Here is a 19,384-nt window from a genome sequence, read left to right on the forward strand (position 1 = left end):
GGTCCTGCAGTTCCACCTCCCACCAGCAGAGGGCGCAGAACACTGACGCGTCTCCGTCATCACTTCCGCTTCTAAACCAAAAATGGGTGGCGCCAAAGCTTGACAACAAAGCGGCTGATCGCTCCCCGCAACGGACCGCCAGCGTCCGAGTGATTCAAAAACAATACGATTTACTGAAGCCGTGTGTCCTCAAATATGTTCTGAATCAAGCGAAGGAGAAGAGAAGAGTTTATCCGCTGGAATAAAGAGTTTAAAAGTTGTTACAAATGTCATCATGGCGGCGAAAACAGACCAACTGCTGATCGTTGTGTTCATCCTGGAAGGTGAGCAGATTATTAACCGTTTAACTTTACGTCATCAAAGGTAACACAGTCGGTGTTAACTTCACATAAAACTACTTGTTTTATTATTTACAGAACCAGTAAACACTAGTTAACTCACCAGTGTCATATTTAAAATCAGCCTGTTGCTGCCGACCTGAAGTAGAGTTAATTAATTTATTTAATATTTAATTTAAAGTTTTAAAGTTAAAACCCTCAGACAGTTTGATTTAACCCTCTGACGTCATTAAGGACAAAAATGTCAACTTCCAAAAAACTCCTATAAAAATAGTACAGATTAATATTTATTCAACATCTTCAGCTCTGATCAAAACTGTAAAACATTCAATCATTTTAAGGATTTTAACCCTTTAGATTCCAGTTTGATTACTTGATGTTATTATTATTTTTTTTTTAATGAAAATATCCTTGAAATGATTTTGGTAGTTTTGAGCAGGGCAGAAGCTGTTGGCAGCAGCCCCCCCCCCCACTGTCACTTACATGTGAGAGGGAGGGACCACCAACCCTTTCCTCCAATCAAGAATATGTTTTAACTGTGACAGGAAGACGTCCAGAGCCGATGACAGCTTGATATTTTAAAGTCACATGTCGCCTGCTGCTCCTTCAGCAGGTGTCTGAATGAGAGATACCGCAGGTCCTTCCTTCCTGCTGCAGTCACACTGTTTAACCAAGCCTGCTCCCAGCAGATCACAACACACACACACACACAACTGGACAACTCACTCTGACTTTGTGCAATAATAATGTTATATTAATGTTTATTATGTTTATCAAACCACTTTGTGCAATAACATGTTACACTTTATGTGCACTCTGTGTTACACTGAATATTACGGACTATACTTTTGTCAAATAGCTGATCTATTTTTTATTTTTTTAATACATTTTTTAGAATCTATTTTTTGTACATTTTTAATTTTTCTTTTTATATTTAAATTGTACTGTGTTCACTTTTTGTCTGCAATCTTTGCTCTTTGCTGCTGTAACAATGTAAATTTCCCCATTGTGGGATAAAAAAGGATTATCTTATCTTATCTTATCTTAGCTGTTGCCATACCAGACATGTTGATATAATACTCATCAAAATCATGATACCTTTTTCGATACCATGGCAACAAATGTAGACGTCAAAGGCACTTAATTGAGGGGTAATTCATAGTTAGTGGCCAAAGGATGCAGTCCTGCAAACTGTCTAAATTGGTTTCCAACTTGCTTGTGCAATTTAGACAGTTTGCAGAGTTTCCTCATTGATTACTCTGTTGTAAGCAGTAAATATGTATCATCAAGATATTCTGTGATGTGCTAAAGCTTCTGTTGGACAACACATCTACGATCAACTTCTAAAATCTTTTGTGAGTTGAACTCACAGAGATTAACCGGCTTCAGATTGTAAATGTTATAGTCATCGTTCCAGCAGCTTCTCTGTAAACACGTGGAAGTTCACTCGTCTTTCCTCCCCTAGGGCGTCACTTTCCAAAGAACCCGCGGCTCAGTCTGATGGTCCAGGCGAGCTTCGATGGCGAGCAGCTGGCCACAGACCCAGTGGAGCACAGAGAGCAGCCGCAGTTCAGCACCGAGCTGGCCTGGGAGCTGGACCGCAGGACGCTGCACCAACACAGGTCTGTCCGCAGCTTCCACACGTGTTTACTGTCAGCTGAACATGTCCTCCCTCTAACTTTACATTTTGGTCCTGAATGCTCTGGATTTGTTTGGACCAGAGAAGGCAGGCGGTTTTAAGGCGACCCCCACACGGCCGTTTTGGACGCCCCTCCGTTTGCCAGATGCTTTTTAAATAGTTTGCTGTGTCATCATCGTGAGGTTTTATGACCGTTTCCTCACCTCAGGCTGCAGAGAACTCCCATCAAGCTTCAGTGTTTTGCGGTCGACTCTGTGAGTAGGAGGAGAGAGAGCGTGGGCTACATCGTGCTGGACCTCCGATCTGTGCAGGAGGTCAAACAGGTAAACATCTCCTCCTCCTCCTCCTCCTCCTCCTCCTCCTCCTCCCATCTTTTACTCTCAGTGTTATCGTGTTTGTGTTCACTGTGACCAGCTAAATGCAATCTGAGGAAGGCCTGACATGAGAGTGTCAATGTGTGTGTGTGTGTCAGGAGCCGCGCTGGTACCCTCTGCTGAGCAGTAAATACACCAAACAGAGGCCGGCCCTCCTGCTCAGCATGCTGCTGGAGAAGGACACCAAACCGTCCGAACCCTCTCCTGATAGGTTCAAAGCCAAGAAGGCCCCGCCCCGACAAGGTCAGCTGCTTCTTCAGTACCGTTTGATTTCTGATGTTCTGCTCTCTCTTCTATGTTTTTCTCTTCTTTCTGTAGAAACATCAATCTCACATTAGAGCTTCAACGGACACATTTCAAATATTATTTTATGATAATTTAGGTTATATTTTTTAGAATTAAAAGCCAAACTTCTCAGGTTTTAGTGTCTTTAATCTTGATAATAAGTACTACAGTACTGTACAGTGCTGTTCTGTTTCAGTGTTAGGATTCTGTGTTAGCATGTTTAGTGTGTTTACATGATCATTATCAGACACTTCCTGCGCTGATAAAAGGACGAGCAGAAGTTAACTTTGAAATCCGTTTACATTTCCCAAAACTTGTTTTTTTCCAACCTAATGTTACTGGATTCTGTGTTTTACAACGTATAACTGACACTCGTTTGGTCATTTCTGACATTCGGTCTGTTGGAAATGGTGGAAGGATTTGAAACCGCTCTGCTGAATGAAATGTAGAATAGATGGCGGTGGGATTTCTAGGCTTATTTACATCCACAGTTTCTGCAGCTCTGCCGCGTTCTCTGCTTGTTTGTGTACAGGAAACCATGGCGACTGACACCGAGCGTGTTATGTTGGCGATGAAGATGATAAATATTAAGCAGCCGTTGATTGGCGTTAACTTGTAGCGTTTCTTCCTTCTGCAGAATTTTGACAATGGCGGCAAAACGGGAAACGTTGCAAATGCAGGAAATACAATGCTACCCAGCCGACCAATCACAGGGCTTGCATGCTGCTTCATTTTGATGCATAGTGACATTTCTGAGCAGGTGCACATCAAAGTACGACTAACGTAGTTTTCTGCATAGATACAGTGCGGTTGAACCTTCGGCTAGTGTTGTACTCGAAATCAGTCTTGGTCTCAAGTCTCGACTACAACACTACCTACTCGATTACATCTGGTACATACATATCTTTATATGGGTATACACCTCTTATACCTCCTGGATTTGTTTTTATTACAAAGAAGGATCTGTTTACCCCCTGATGTTCTGTAAGGTTTAAATCTGTTGTTTGAAATTTTTGTTTTCTGTCGTCGTAGGATCTCCTGCGGTAACTGATCTCCTCCCTGAGCAGCTGGAGGCCACACTGATCCCAGATCAGGGGTACCATCAGGTCGGGCCTGCAGATCTCTGCTCCGACATGTTCGTCCTCTCCGTCACCGTCGCCTTCGCTACCAAACTGGAACAGGTAAACACGTCACCTCTGACCTCTGACCTCTGACCTGTGATTGATAATTCCAACCACCTGTGATGTGACCAGGATTTGAAGTTTTGTTGTGTCTTCAGGTGATGAAGCTAACGTGTCAACATAAATAAATCAGATGGATCATATCTGGAGGTTAATGAAAGAAGTTTTTGCTGTCACTGATAATTGCTTTTCGTCAGTTTTAACTCATAATAACAAATTGGATGGGTTTAAAAAAGAAAATTGCTTTTCTGATTTAAATTTGATTCTGATATCGATTCATAAAATCCAAAGATCATTTAATAGGCTATATTTCCTTTCCCCCCATCCATTGAAATCAGTTTGTATGGTGTATATTAGTGATCGCATATTCGGTCTCTGATTGGTCGACAGACCAACACGAGCAAAAAAAAAAACATGGCTGTGTTAGCGGTGCGAGCTCACTGAAGTGACACTATATTTTGTACATAAATGAATCGTGGTGGATTACATTTACACGAAGCCTTAGGAACACAAAACCAAAAATGTTTCCTTGTTCCCTCAGTTGATCCCCAGCACAATGAAACTGTCTGCAGAGGGCTCCGAGTTCTTCTTCTACTACTCTTTACTCAGTAACGACATCACCAGTGAGCCTTTCCACAACCTGCTGAGCCCAGACTTTGAGCCGGAGCGCGCCTCTGTGCGCATCCGCAGCAGCAAACAGATCCTCCAGACCTTCCTGTCCCAGCAGCCCGGTTTAGAGGTGAGACTTCAGTGAACATCTCATCATTACTTCTTATCCTCCTATCTGTCCTTATTATTTATCGTGTGCTCCTGTGTGTCCTCCTCAGATCCACCTGTGCTGTGGGAATCACTCTCTGGGCAGTACAGACGTCTCTCTCTCCGCTCTGTCCAGTGTGTCTGTCGACCTGGAGACCAAGGCGGCGACTGTGGAGGGAGCGTTTATCCTCGTACCTCCAAAACGCATCAAACAGACGCTGCCGGCTCTGCCTGCAGACCTGCAGCCGACTGTAGGGGTCGCTGTTACTCTGAGGAGGGAGGAGGTCAAACCACAGGTACACACTCCTGGGAAAAGGTTTATTTTAGTTATTTTATGAGACTTACTAAATCTTCTACTGTTTCCTTTTCACCATCAGTCTCCTCACTGCAAAGATAAAGTTATAATGTAGATTCATATAGAGTGATTCATGCAGTCGAAGAGAGTGATAATAGTGCAGAAGGAAAAGGAACAGTCGTGGTTTTTGCTCATACATAACCCAGTTTATTTGGGGTTGGATTAGTTCCTGGCCTCAACAAAGACAGAAGCTCTCATGTAGTGTGAGCATCACTTTATACTGACATTTCACCTTCTGTTTTTTCTGCAGTCTTTGGGCAGTAAAGAAGCAGGAGGAGGTCAGAAAAAGTCCAACCCTCCATCACACCTTCCTCCCTCTGTTCCTCCTGCAGACCAGAGACCTCTGAGCTCCTCTCCAGTCAGAAAACCTCCTGACTCTTCTCCTCCTGCTGCTCCTCTTTCTCCTGCATCGTCTCACACAGAGAGTGAAGCAGAGAGTCTGTTAGAGGAGCTTCGGCACAGAGAAGACCTGGCAGGTGAGGCTGGAAAAGCTACACGTCACCTTTAAATCAGACTGACAGAGAGTAAATATTTCATCTTGAATGTTAATGCAGCTGCAGATCTGGAGGCTCCCGTGCAGCAGCAGCAGCAGCAGCAGAGTCAGACTGAAGCTGCAGCAGAGGGCGCAGCGTCATCTGTCAGCGTCTCTGCTCCCAAAGTGTCCATCCCCTCCTCCGCCCATCACTTCTGCTTCTCTCTGGACCTCCGCAGCCTCAGGAACCTCAGCCTGACTCACCCCATCAACGCTACACTCAGGTAGACCACTTCATCTTCTCTGAGGTTTTGAACCTGAATCAACCGAGCAGAGCGTTCTTCTTCTTCTGTTTGTAATAACAGTTTTTACACCTCAAGTGAGAACTGGATCTCAAACGGCTGAAGGCAGGGTCAACCCTAACAAACCAACAAATGTCGCTCCTACAATCTGGTGAAAAAAACAAATCCGGATCATCTCCAGGAGCTTGTTTTATACAAACATTCAGGACAAACTGTTCACAGAAAGATCAAATTAAATCTTTCTGTGAATTACAAGTTTGCAGTGATCTACAGAAACACGTTCTTAGTCTCATGTAAGCTTTGACAGAGTTGAACACACACACACACACACACACACACACACACACACACACCGCACATCCCATTCATTCATTCATCAGCAGCAGCGTTCTTAATGTTGTTTATGTGTGTTTGTCGTGTTGCAGATATTCCTACCAGTTCTTCGGCAGTGCAGCTCCGATCATGACGAACCCTCCCGTTGAGCTGCAGAGGAACATGGAGGTTTCTCTGCCTCAGTTGTACTGCGCCTTCGACTTCGCCGCTCTGCCTCAACAGCTACAGGACACCTTCCTCAGGTACACACACACACACACACACACACACACACACACACACACACACACACACACACACACACACACACACATGCTTAAATCCTACACACATGTGGATAGAGTGTCCTGATCTCATCTGACATTAACTGATTTATTAAATAAAAGATTCATCATGATGGGCGCTGGTGATGCGTGGTTGGTGCGCATGCCCCATGTGTGGAGTCCTCCAGTCGGGCGGCCCGGGTTCAAGTCCGACCTGTGTCTCCTTTCCTGCATGTCATTCCCCACTCTCTCTCTCCCTGATTTCCGACTCTATCCGCTGTCCTATCTCTGGGATAAAGGCACGAAAAGCCAAAAAATCAATAAAAAAAAGATGAATCAAAATATAATTTATTTAAGCCGGGAAATCAGATCAAAGTTGAGGAAAAGATCCAACAGTCGATGAAACAGAGAAAAGACTGACTACTAAAAAAATGCGACATTTCTTTGTTCACGCTTTATTGTTAGGTGTTTTTTTCTTCTTCATCTGAATGTTTTGTCTATAAACATCTTAGAAAATAAGCTTTCTAAGATCGTGTCGACAGCAGACCTGATAGTGGGCAAACCACAGAAGCCTCTGTCTCAATGATTTACTGATAGGACGAGGAGATACGAGCAGATAAATCACATCCTCTCTTCTGCCAGTTTGAGCCTCGGAGATCTAGAGAGTCCCTCATGAAGCTAAAATGTATTTGAGACGTCATTTAAACCGACTGGGATAAACATCCTTAACCTTACAACATGACTGATGAGATCTAAACACTGATATGTTTTAATGTGTAGCTGCTCTGCTCTCCAGATTTATTCTACTCTATGAAGTATTATTAAGCTCACTCAACAAAGAGACTGGTTTCAATGTGTCTCCAGTGGTGGGACAAAGGCGATCCATGTCTGTGAACAGTACAGGTTTTGTTAAATTGTTACAGTCATACTTCACACGGATGTTGTGATGACATCATGTAAAATCCTCTAAGGCCACCAGAGGGCGCTGTAGGACTGTGTATGTTCAGTGTGCAGTGTGTTGAGACTGTGCGTGTGTTTTTAGAGTTCCCTTGGTGGTGGAGGTGTGGCACAGAGACACCACCTGCAGAGACCAGCTGATTGGACGAGCCTCCGTCCAGCTGTCTCACCTGCTGAGCTCTGAGAGGAGCCCACTGACGGCCTCCACGGGAGAGGAGGGCTGGAGACAGACGCACCAGGACCGGATCCCCGTGGTCACATCTCAGCGGTGAGAAAAGCAGCACTGACTCTCCGGCTGATCTGATCTCGAGCTGCGTCTTTTTTCAATGATCAATAAACGTGTTTCCCGTCCTTCAGCCCCGCGGAGAAGGTCGCAGAGCTGAGCTACGTGGCCACTCTGGAGGACCTGGGACTGGTTAGAGCCAGAGAAGTCATCGTGTCCGACTCTTCACAGGTGAGACAGGTGTGTGTGTGTGTTCATAAATCAGACAGCTGCATCTTTTAACTTTAACAGATGAAGAACAGCAAATGCTTTAACTCATGGAGGAGGGAAAGTTTTGATGTTCTGTTTTGATATTTATTTATTTTTTAATAAAATATTAGACCACATCTGTCCCATGCATAAAAAAAGCTCTTATTTTCAAGGTATAGTATGCAATATTAACAATAGAGGAGTAAACCTTTAAACCATCCTGAACACTGCACTGAACTGAAGATATAAATGCTTATTAGGTCGTGTCAGGTGTGGGTCTATTACAGATATATTGGTTATATTAGTTATATAGTACTGATAGTTATATCAGTGCTTTTTTTTCCAATAATCACAGACAGGACATGTTTTATTACAGAACATAAAGTTCAGAAACAAATACTGTCATCATGCAGTTTGTCCAGCAGAGGGCGCTCTGAGTCCTCTCAGTCAGTCTGCAGCAGATGAAGCGGAGCATCCCAGCTGAGCAGACAGTCGTCCACATTATTAATGTCTGTTTGTCTGAATATCAGGGACATATTACTGCTGAATGAAGAATGTTTAGAGATTAATGACAAACTGAAAAACTCATGTTAATAATTCAACAAAGAAAGTATAATCCTTCATACGGCCTAACGTGGAGATATTTTACCCGTCTTATTCTCTTGTGTCTTCAGAACGAGCCTGCCGTCCCCACACAGCTGCCCCCCCACCCTGCACCACTCAGAACTGCTGCCCCCACTCAGAACCCGCCCCCGCTGGACCCCACGGCCCCCAGAGAAACCCTGGAGTACCGGACGGCCCTGGAGCTGGAGCTGTGGAAGGAGGAGCAGGAGGATCTGTTTGACGATCAGGTAAACTCAGGACGGAGACATGAGAGCAGGTGAACGTATCAGGACTACCTACAGAAGAATGTTTAATTAAAGAACAATGCAGCAGCCAGTATGTCCTCCTTCTGAGTTTAGATTCTGGTCCTGAATGCTCTGGATTTGTTTGGACCAGAGAAGGTAGGCGGTTCCAAGGCGACTCCGCCACACGGCCGTTTTGGATGCCCCTCGGTTTGCCAGATATGAGAGCAGCTCTCTAATGTTTAGTATTTGGACTGCAGTACCCATTTTAAACACTAGGTGTCAGAGTTACATATTGCTCCTTTAAGGTTTTTTTTTTCCTACACTCGCATTGTTTTTTTTGTTTTTTTTACATCAAAATGACTCAATTTAAAAATGTTTTATTCATGCTTTTAGGTTTATAGACTTGCATAAACCTTTAGGTTAGGCTAAACAGATTGTAAGTATATCAAAATAGTTGGCAATAATTCAGGAAATGACTTTACAGTAAGCTAAGCAGACTCACCAATGTAGGCACAGATTAACTGTTTCTATTGCAGAGACTGAAGGGTTAAACTACTTTGTGTTTATTCTTGTGTTTATGTGTGTGTTTGTTTCAGTTGAGGAAGAAGGAGCTGAGCCACATGCAGGCTCTGGCCGAGGAGTGGAGGAGGAGAGACAGAGAGAGAGAAGCTCTGGTGAAGAAGAAGGTGGAGAGTGATAAACACATCTCAGTAGATTTACAGCAAAGTTTCCCTCTTCATATAAACTCATGGGACAGTTCAATGTGAGTGTAATAACCTCTGACAGCTCCTGTTTTCTCCTCTCTTTTTGTCCTCCACTTGTCAGGAGGTGGAGTATAACGTGTTGGAGGAGAAGCTTCAGAAGACTCTGAGTGATCTGGAGAGAAGAGAGAAACAGCTGGCGGAGGCCGAGCTGGAGGTCAGAGTCATCTTTGTTACCTTTCTGTTGGGGTGCCAAGGGTGCCGACCCGACCCTAAAGGATCTTTATTAATAATAAAAATAATACATTTATAATGTAATAACTTTACATTTGAAGGAAATCTGAAAGTGCTACAACTGGAATAAAACGTAAAAGCAAAGGTTTTAGGGAAAGGCTCTTTTAAAGGGAAACCCTTAATAAAGGAGTCCACAGTCTGTGGGGTCCTCTGGGGGGTCAGGGAGAGGAATCCACAGACGTGGGTCGGCAGAGTAGAGTAGAAGGCTCTGCCCCCCATAGAGCTGAGCTTAGTCCGGGGGGGTTTGGAGGCAGTTGGTGGCGGCAGATCAGAGGCGTCTTGTGCTGGTTTGTGGGGTGAGCAGTTCTTTAAGGTATGGAGGGGGAGTGCCGTGTATGCATTCATGTGAAGTAATGAGATTTTATATTCGATCCTGAGGGAGACGGGAAGCCAGTGTAGTGAGTGCAGGGTGGGTGTGATGTGTATTAGCCAGAGTTCTGAACATTTTGGTGGCATTTTATCACACTGAATTGCGACTCTGTGAAAAACAGTGAGCTTAAGTTCACCACATAACAGACTGCATGTCGTAGCTGCTGCAGGACGGAGCAAATCACATGCTGCATTCAATCCAGGAATATTTGTAGTGATCTGCTGTGAGAGGAGAAAACGAAACATGCTATTCACCTGCACTAAAATAATGTAATTGTGCTCTATTTCTGTACTGAGGTTTAAATGTACTGCACAGTCAGATTAATAAAAGGATCTAAACATCATCCCTCTACTCTCTCAACCCTCATGGTGCGTTCAGACTCAGCGGCTGCAGAGGGAGCTGAGGGCCGAACATGATCTGACTCAGAGGGCGCTGCAGGAGAGCAGCAGGAGGCTGCAGCAGGACTTTGACCACCGGGCGGCGCTGGAGAGAGAACGAGTCCGTCTGATGGAGGAGGAGAGAGGCCGGCTGCTGCAGCAGGTACAGACACAGAAAGAGAGGGAGAGAGAGAGAGAGAGAGGAGCTGATACATGATCCCTCTGGTTTAACTCTTGTGTGTGACGTTCAGATTGCAGACGGAGAGAGTCGATACAAACAGCTGGAGAAAGAGTTTCAGCTCTACAGAGAACAACAGAACGTCAGACCGGAGTTCAGACTGCAGTCAGAGATCAACCTGCTCACTCTGGAGAAGGTGATCCGCTCCTCCTACATCCCATAAACACATAACTAATCAATACTTCTCGTGTCAGGTGTGAAATTAGAGTTATAGTCTGAGAAAAATCTGCTGAAAGAGGGAATTAAAAAGTTGTTCGCTCTCAATTAAGTGACAGTAAAGTCATTTTCGGTGTGTGTTCCTGCAACTGACAGACACCTGAGAATGTAGGCTGGCTGTGCACGGGGTGGGGGGGGGGGGACTTCTGATATCAGTTTTGTCTACAACGATAGAGGAGAGAAAATAAGCTGACTCGTGTTTTTGAGCGAACAGTTTCCAGGTGTAGAGCTGCTGCTAACGCCAAGACACGATTCATTTACATCGTTTTCATGTTTTCTTTGGGAAGTTTCCTCGAATAAAGTAAAATATCAAACACACAGAGAGCTGACCTGTCACTACTGAGGGAAGCAGACGTTACATTTTGTAGCCTAGCAACAAAGAGTGCCTGTGAGAAGCGCTCTGAAACGGAGGTCGTCTAAAAGCGTGCTCTGTTAACGGACACAGACCTTTAATGTGTTCGTCACTAATCGGTAGGTATCGTGAAGTATTTGGGGATGTCTCGATTGGATCTTAAACATCAGTATTGTGGCTGCTGAAGGAGCTGCTGTCCAGATGTGCGTGACTGATGTTCTTGTTTTCTGATGATTCAGGTGGAGCTGGAGAGGAAGCTGGAGTCCACCACCAAGTCCAAGCTTCACTACAAGCAGCAGTGGGGACGAGCCTTAAAAGAGCTGGCCAGGTTCAAACAGGTACAGGTTATTATTAAATTATTGTTATTCAGACATTTTCAGTAAAGAACAAACTTGACTGTGAAAAGATCTTATATTTGTTATTTTAGATCTTTCAATGGTGCCGTCACAAAGCTCAGCCTTCATCACGTCTTTGTGCGTTCATATTGATTCCGCTATAGCGTAATATTGGCGATAGGACAATAGAAAAGTCTTTAAAAAATCTTCACATCAAGCTTGAACCTTTAATTATAAAATAAGAATTTCCTACATTCAAGTTAAAAAAGCAGCAAATGTACAAGAAACAAAATCCTAAAGATTTAAAAGAGAGAGAGAGGAAAGAAGAGGAAAAAGGAAAAGTCGAGGGATTGAGAAACAGAGATGTGTTTTTAGATCTGAGGAAAAATATTTAGCTCTCTCTCCCCCCACCCTCTCTCTCTCTCTCTAAGTGGGGCTTTTTGCAGTCTAAGTTTTATGTAAACACACACACACTTTCTTCAAGCTTATCTTAAAAACGAATAACTGTTACTGACGTGAACCAGCTGGAGGACCTGACACACATTTTTACTCTCTTCTTCTCTTCTTTGAGCGTCTTTCTGTTCGATTCCCTCTCGTTCCTCCCCGTCTCCCCCGTTCACCAGCTTTCAAGTGTTTCCTTTTTTACAATTCACTCAGCAAAATCTTCTTCTTCTGTCCTCCTTTTAACTCTCAATCGCTCCCTCCATCATGTTCTCTGTATTTCCTGGTTTATCTTTTCTGACCTTTTTCCCTCATCACTAAGTCCTCCTCGACCTTCGATCTATTAGATCATTTCATAACTCGTGTATTCACCTTTTCCTTTCTCTACCTTCATTAAATTCTGTTTTCCTGTTTTTTGTTTAACTTTCTCTCTTTCTCTCTGTAACCTTTGCACTCTTGTTTTTCCTGCTTCACATTTCATTTCTTTCACTTCATAACTCTCTCGTCTTTGTCCGTCATTGTTGACTGTTTTCAGTCTTTTTCTTCTCTCTCTCTCTTTCTCTCTCTCTTAGTGCCACATCCTTGTTAAGAAAACACGCTGTGATTTATTTCACTCTGAGGGGGTTCGTCTCTGCCCCCCCCCCCCTCGTCTATTAATCATCCCTTGGATTGTGTTGAGCAATGAGCTAGCCAGGCGCTAACTGCTCAGACGTCTCACTCTCGCTCTTTTTTATAAAACATCAGGCGAGTGTTTACACGAGCGTCCGTCTCGGCGCTCTGCGGGTTTTAAAGCCGGCTCTTGTTTGGTTTTTCTCGGCCTCTCCTCACCTCTTTATTCTCTCCTCTCAGCGCCTCGCATGGCGTGCTGTTTAGCCCAAGTCGGATCATAAAAATTCTCGTCTTTGGAATAATGTGCTTTTCATCCCTGGAGGTGAAGGCAGCCCGAGGCCGAGCGAGAATGAATGTCCACATCAGAGAGTGGGACTCGCTCTTTTCCATTCAAAATATTGAGACAAGGAGCTTAAGTTGGTCTTTTCAAAGCGAAAATATTGGGACAAAGAGATTAAAGTCGTGAGTGGAGCAGCTGAATGTGGTGTTTTTAAAGCCCCAGTGGAAAATCTCTCTGCTAAATGTGGCTCTTTAGTCGCTCCATGATTCAGCAGAGAACTCAACGTTGTCGTTTTTTTTACAGTCTGTGAAGAAAAAACAGATTTCATTAACGTCTGTAAAAGAAGCCTGAGCAGGAAATATGTATGTATGAACACAAACAGCTGAATTTTTCCCTCAGACTTTCTCCTGTCAGACTCGTAGTACTTTTTACCGCAGCAAGGCCGAGTGGGCTGATGTGAGAACGCCGCAGGATATTCTCTGGAGAATTCACCTCCAGCCAATAGGAGGGGGAGTGACGTTTCTATACTCAATCAAAAGAGGGCTCCACAAGGTTTATTTACTGAACAGTGTTCCACTTAGTCTCTTTGTAGCACAGCGTGCAACACACAATTAATCGGGATGACATTTTCAATCGTGTCACCTTGCGTGTGTGATGGCGAGGGATGCACTCGTGGTAATGACGGCACGTGTCAGCATATTGTCGGTCGCACTGCTGTATGAGACGCAGAAAATGAATGAAAAAATAGGATTTAAATATGCGTCTGATGCACCAGATTTTAGGGATATTTTAGTCTGCGTACTGTTTCTTTAAGAAGTTTTCTGTTGGGAAATGGTTATGAAACGTTTGTGTGAAATCTTCATAAAAACAAGACGGGCGGGGAGTACTGGAGACACACTTTAACAGAAAACACAAGAGCCCGAGTTTAGACGGGTGGTTTTTGAGGAGGGAGAAGTCGTTTGTAAATTTTTTAAATCACTAAATTATGATGTAATCCAGAAAACATGAAACTGTAAAACACGGTTTGACTAAAGCAGGCCATGCTGACCGGTGGTTCTGTTCAGACCTTTCACCTCCGTGCTGACCCCGGAGTCGGTGCTCTCGTTGCTCATTTAGTCGGTTTAAAAACACCCACGCTGTCAGAGTTTGGGGTTCAGATCCCAGAGGAGCCTCCAGACTAAAACTGTCGTCTCTCATGAAGCTGTTTGTGTAAAACTGTCCGTCACAGGGAAAGAACGCGTCGAGCGAAGGGATCGTCAGTGTTACTGGTCTCAGTGGAGAGCGTCTGATGGTTCCCACTGCTCATTCCTGGAATATTCTGGAGCTCCAGACGGGAAGGGTCGGGGGGGGGATTTCATGGAATATTACACAAAAGTTCAAAACAGTTATTTGTTTGTTTTTTCTGAGCCATTACGACGGGAAAAATGGAGCAAGTCATAGACTGTGAAGTTCACCAAGAGGCAGAAAAAAACATTTTGAGTCTTAGAGAAAGAAGTCTGTTAACTGATCCGGTGTAGAAGAAGAACTTTCTATACCTGCTGCATCCTACATACCTATACGACCAATATATCTGTTGAAAATGCTGAGACACTCTCATGTTAACGTCATTACCCCACGTGCAGCCGCCATCGTCTCACAATACAAGCAGCCTGACGTCAGTGGAAATTCCCCCCCCCCCCATTCATCGTGTATTACAAGAAACCAGTTCACTGCTCAAGCATGCTGAGATACAATACGAAAGATGATCCAGGAGACGCTGGCCTTGTTTACAAGACAAGGAGTTCTTGCCTTTATTGGATTCAACAGCTGAAGACAGACAGGAAATATTGGGAGGAGAGAGTGGGGGGGATGACATGCAGCAAAGGGCAGAGGTGAGATTCGGACCCACGGCCGCTACGATAAGGACTATAGCCTCGACAACATGGCGCGTGCGTCAAAACCACTAGGCTATCTGGTGCCCTAAGCACAAAGTTTGGAAAACAGAACTGTCCCTGTTGTCGTGTAAACTGGCAACATGCAGTTCCTCTAAAAACTGAGACTTCTCACACATGTTCATTACACTTCCAGTCAACATTCATGGGCAAGTGACGCTGCAATACCAGATTCGGCCACTATGCTAAATTGGCTTCAATTGCCGGAGCACCTCCTGGGGGCTTGGTCTGTCTACACAAATGTTGTTGCGTTGGTCATTTTTATACATTTACCTCTCATCGCTCTGTAGAAGGAGAGTTTGTGCATGTGCATGTGTGGTTTCATTAAAATGTTACAGCGCCAACTACTGGCCTGGCATGTTTACTACAGCGTCGATTCTGCACTGCAGTTATCAAAAGGTTGAAAACAGAAACAAAAAATGATCCTGTTTTCAGTGAACATGGCCCTGAACTATCCCGAGTGGTGAGCCGTCTTGGCTTTCTGCGTTTATTTTCCGTGTGTTCGTTAGCTGTCAGATGTTGAAGCATGAGGAGTTTTAATTTTGGAGGTCTGCACTTAGGTTATGATACCCTCATCAAAAGAACAGCTTTATCTTAGTATTATATTTTAAAGTATGAAACTGAAAGAGCACCACAGTGGATTATGTGTCTGTGAGGTTCATGTTAAACCCGTGTTCAGACCAGAGCAGCTCTCTCTATCTCAGATAAACACTCCACATTGTTATGCTCCCGTGTGTCTTATCTCTCACTTATCACTTTAAAAACCTGACGGGGAAGCCTGAAAACACGGACCCTAACGTCCCTAACACAACACATACAATCCTGCTGTGGAGATATTTCACCCTGAGAGGAGACAAGCTAATCTTTTTTCTTTTTTCTATTTTCAAAAGAAGTTTAACGATCATTAACATAGTCTCTGTTGGAAATGCACCATAAATTAATCAAACTATAAGTTGATAATGACTGATATTTAAAAAAATCACTTAATGGCCGTCATGAGAAGAGTTAGAAAACAGGATCTGTAAGACTCATTTACTCTGTTCCTCTTTACATAATGTCATAATTCACTTTACATCGGAGCATGAAAACTCTCTCAGGTGTGGAGCTTCCTCCGCTTCAGTCGGTCCGCCTCTTTACACTAAACAGACGTTTTCTAATTTTCCATATTTTCCCATGATTCGAGCCGTTTCGGAAACTCATTTTTCTCCACTGAGACTCCCAGTGGTCCCTGTTCCCCTTCATGTTTTATCCATCACATCCCCAAAAAAAAAAAAAACCCTCGTTCAGTCGGTGAAAAAAACTCCCCGCTGAACTTCCCCAGGTGGAGAGCCGCTCAGAAAACTTGATGTGAGCTGAGAAGTGCGTCCGCGTGTGAGCGATGATGAAAGTGTTTGTGCGAGACGTCCTCCCACAGCTGTTGACCTCTGTAAGTCTGTAAGTGAAGGAGAGTAATGGAGGGGAAGGTGGGGGGGGGGGGGAGACGGGGGAGGAGAAGTCAATCTGAGGTCATCCATCCCCCCCAAAAAATAAACCCCCGGACTGACTTGAAACTCCACTCAGCTCGTTTAGACTTCCTCGCTGGTCTGCCGTCGTCTCTCTGAAGCTCACAGTTTGTCTACTTTTGCATTATTTTCATCATCTGTTTGAAGGTTGAACGATTGAGGAGCAACGAGGTTGATGTCGTCTTCTGAATAAGTCTGCGGAGGAGGAGCTCTGTTGTGCATCGTGTGTGCGTTGAAAGCTCAGTAGAAGCGTCTCTTGAACTCGCCGATGTCTGCCCATGTTTCCAAAGGCCGGTAGACACCAACAAAGAACGAGCTGCGACAGAAACCGACTGCTGCGTCGTGTTTTGTCCGCCGCTGTCAGGGCCAAAAAGTCGCATCATCTTTAAAAGTCTTTATCATTTTTCTTCTTCTTCTTTCTTGGCCATTGCCTCGACTTGAGAAAATGTCAGAAGATAAGGAGACGGTAATGGCGTTTCTAGAGGAGAGACTTCTGTCCGTGCCCTCTTGACTCGTTTGTTTTCTTTCATCACTTTCATTTCTCTTCTCATGGCCTCGAGTCGTTGACCGGGAGCTGAATCGAGAAAAGTGCCCCATAACCATCTCCAACCGTGTAATCTCAGGCGTCCCCGTATGATGGGATGGACTTATAAATAAATCCACTAAAGGGCGCTGTCTCTCACGGCCTGCCACTTCACCTTCGCTGCCCTCCAACTGGCTCTCGGTTCCTGTCCGATCTCCGCCCAGACGTTGTGTTGTGGTTGGCTGTCTGAGCCCGGGCGAGCTGACATCATATATTTTTATAATCCCTAACTAACTCACACAATCTTTCCTCAAAAGTATTCTTCTTCGTTGGTAATTGCTCGTCTGGCTTGAACTGTTGGCTGTTCTGCTCCACACTGCCCCCACGGTTTCCAGTGGTATTGCAGCTTTTGGTCCGTATCCATAAGTTTTCAGGAACCGGATGAAACGATGACAGTGACTGGCAGAAGGCTCCGTCAGTATCTGAATGCTGATTGGACGTGGAGAATAGTCTGTTTCTGGACTGAACATGACAGGAAATGTAGGTCGTGGTTAAGTTGGCGGAGGTCTCCATGATTGATGATTTAAGAGGATCATTGACCCCGGACAACGTTTGTGGTGGTCTCTTACGTTATTTAGCGCCGTCATCGTGTGCCCAATACACATTTTAAAAACCAAGAGTAAACGTGTTCAACTCTTAGAAGAGCTGAAAATAAAGATCTCCAGAGCCGTACGTATAAAAAAACATACCCGCTGGAACCTTCACAAGTAACTGAACAGATGTCTTCCTCTGATCGTGTTAGCTTTAGCTGCAGGGAGCTTCATGACGTAACTGTGAAATATCTTCTGCTGCAGGAGAGTTTTTGTAGCTTTTCTCTCTCTCTCTCTCTCTCTCTCCCCCGTCGAGGCCTCGGTATCACCTCGTCCTCTAATTGTTTCAGGACTCGGCCTCAGATTGTCCTTGGCAGCGGCCACTAGAGAAAATGTTTAGCATGTTTGTTTTTCTAGTAATTAGCCTTTAAACGGCCTGTAATACAGACTGCTAATGGTCCACAGAGAGCTCGGCCCGTGTGAAAATGGAAGCTTTCTGTGTGTGTGTAGACGTGTGTGTGAGTGGAGCAGTAATGTGAAAATGTTAGTTTTCACATCCAGAATCAGCCGGCTGCTCGTTCTGCTCTGTGTCAGCCCAACGCACTCGGACAGATTTCAGCTTCTCCAATCACCTTCTCACTGCTGCAGGCTGCAGGGTGGCAGGTTTTCTTCTTTAGTCCACGTTAGCAAAGCGTCTCAAGGACGGTGAAATCAGCCAACCAGTCGCTCAGTTCATCCAAGTGTTTGTTTGTCCATAAAAAAAAAACATGAACATAAAAAAGGAGATTCTTTGTGTTTTTAAAACATGAAACTTGTCGGGGGATTTAATGTCTGATAACTAGAAAAGGTTTTGGTTACAGCTTCAGTAGATTTCTTCTTCATGACGCAGGGAAACATGATGTGTAATTATTTTTTTTGCATCTGAGCCAAATCAAAGTAAAGAACTTAAAGTTGTTGTTATTCTAAGGCTGGTTTCATATCGGGGACTCGGGTCAGGATCCGGGTTCGCTTGACCCCAAAGTCCGGTTCATTTGATCAGTGTGAACACAAACCAAACCTACTACTCGTACTGTACTCAGGAACTGCGCACGAGTCCGCTTGAAGAGGGCTGTACGGACTTACTTCACGATTCATGTGTACTCGCGTACAGTGTGCACAAGTCCGCTTGAAGCTCCCCACCCTGCTTAAAAAGAAGTTGTATCGGCGCAGCACGGCCCATTTCCTCCTCTGAGCTGCACGCTAGATGTGGATGTAGGAAGAGGGTCGTTTTTGGCGTCTCAGAAAAAAACAAAAACATCCACAGTTAGCAGGACAGACTCAGCCTGCGAGGGGTTGCCATGGTTACTTCTTCTTTTAGCTTTTTGGTGGATTTGCAAACCAACTGTGTGTATACCGCCCCCTGCTGTATCGGAGCACATACACATAAATGTACTCGGGTACAGAGTGATGTCACTAATGTGAACGCTGAGCAGCGGGGGAGGGGGGGGGGAAGTGTCTGACATCATTACAGAAAAGATCCCAACAGAGACGGAACTTTCTGTGTAGTCAACAAACCAACCAATCCAGGACGAAGGTAGACAAACAACTCCTCTGTCCTGTGAGCTGTTGGAGCGTGGTGGCTGTGCAGAGAAAGATGAAGAAGATGGTTCAGGAAGTTAAGATTCTTCCTCTTCAAATAAAGTTCTGACTCTGCAGGGATCCTTCCTGTCATGTTGTCAGACACTCAGAATAACAATCTGAGCAACAACTTCTACTGGACGGGATTTTGATTGGATGCTGTGAAAAATCCAGCTGGAGTCACTACAACCTGTTTGAAAGGTGCCAGAAGACTCAGTTCACTGGGTCAGGGCCAGAACTCTTCAGACCTCTGAGTTAACTCAAACTGGACTCAGGTTTGAGAGCCAGGATTTCCCTTTGAGGCCGATTTTCCCAGCAGGTTGTTGGATGAAAACTCTGAACCTTTAAATGGAACTCGTTTAGATTTAAAATCACAGATGAGTGTTTTTGTTTTCCCTCCTCAGACTGTGTCCGTGATTTATGATTATCGTCC

At 44.5% G+C, this 19,384-nt stretch overlaps 2 protein-coding genes across 2 annotated transcripts in view; both read left to right on the forward strand.

Moving 5' to 3' along the window:
* Window positions 1-19,384, forward strand: part of znf608 (zinc finger protein 608) — an 81,538-nt gene that overhangs the window by 25,451 nt on the left and 36,703 nt on the right. The gene's annotated exons all lie outside the window — the stretch shown is intronic.
* The window catches only part of cep120 (centrosomal protein 120), a 21,320-nt gene continuing 2,010 nt past the window's right edge, over window positions 75-19,384 (forward strand). The window contains exons 1-18 of the mRNA XM_061038850.1: window positions 75-323; window positions 1,804-1,960; window positions 2,186-2,300; window positions 2,450-2,594; window positions 3,669-3,817; window positions 4,359-4,556; window positions 4,645-4,869; window positions 5,179-5,404; window positions 5,483-5,684; window positions 6,128-6,277; window positions 7,341-7,523; window positions 7,613-7,709; window positions 8,402-8,578; window positions 9,172-9,261; window positions 9,401-9,493; window positions 10,319-10,480; window positions 10,569-10,691; window positions 11,363-11,461. Coding sequence (XP_060894833.1) covers window positions 275-323; window positions 1,804-1,960; window positions 2,186-2,300; window positions 2,450-2,594; window positions 3,669-3,817; window positions 4,359-4,556; window positions 4,645-4,869; window positions 5,179-5,404; window positions 5,483-5,684; window positions 6,128-6,277; window positions 7,341-7,523; window positions 7,613-7,709; window positions 8,402-8,578; window positions 9,172-9,261; window positions 9,401-9,493; window positions 10,319-10,480; window positions 10,569-10,691; window positions 11,363-11,461 — 2,640 coding nt within the window. The 5' untranslated portion in view covers window positions 75-274. The remainder of the gene's footprint in view (window positions 324-1,803; window positions 1,961-2,185; window positions 2,301-2,449; window positions 2,595-3,668; window positions 3,818-4,358; window positions 4,557-4,644; window positions 4,870-5,178; window positions 5,405-5,482; window positions 5,685-6,127; window positions 6,278-7,340; window positions 7,524-7,612; window positions 7,710-8,401; window positions 8,579-9,171; window positions 9,262-9,400; window positions 9,494-10,318; window positions 10,481-10,568; window positions 10,692-11,362; window positions 11,462-19,384) is intronic.

This window comes from Labrus mixtus, chromosome 5, assembly GCF_963584025.1.
Source record: "Labrus mixtus chromosome 5, fLabMix1.1, whole genome shotgun sequence".
Taxonomy (NCBI): Eukaryota; Metazoa; Chordata; class Actinopteri; order Labriformes; family Labridae; genus Labrus; species Labrus mixtus.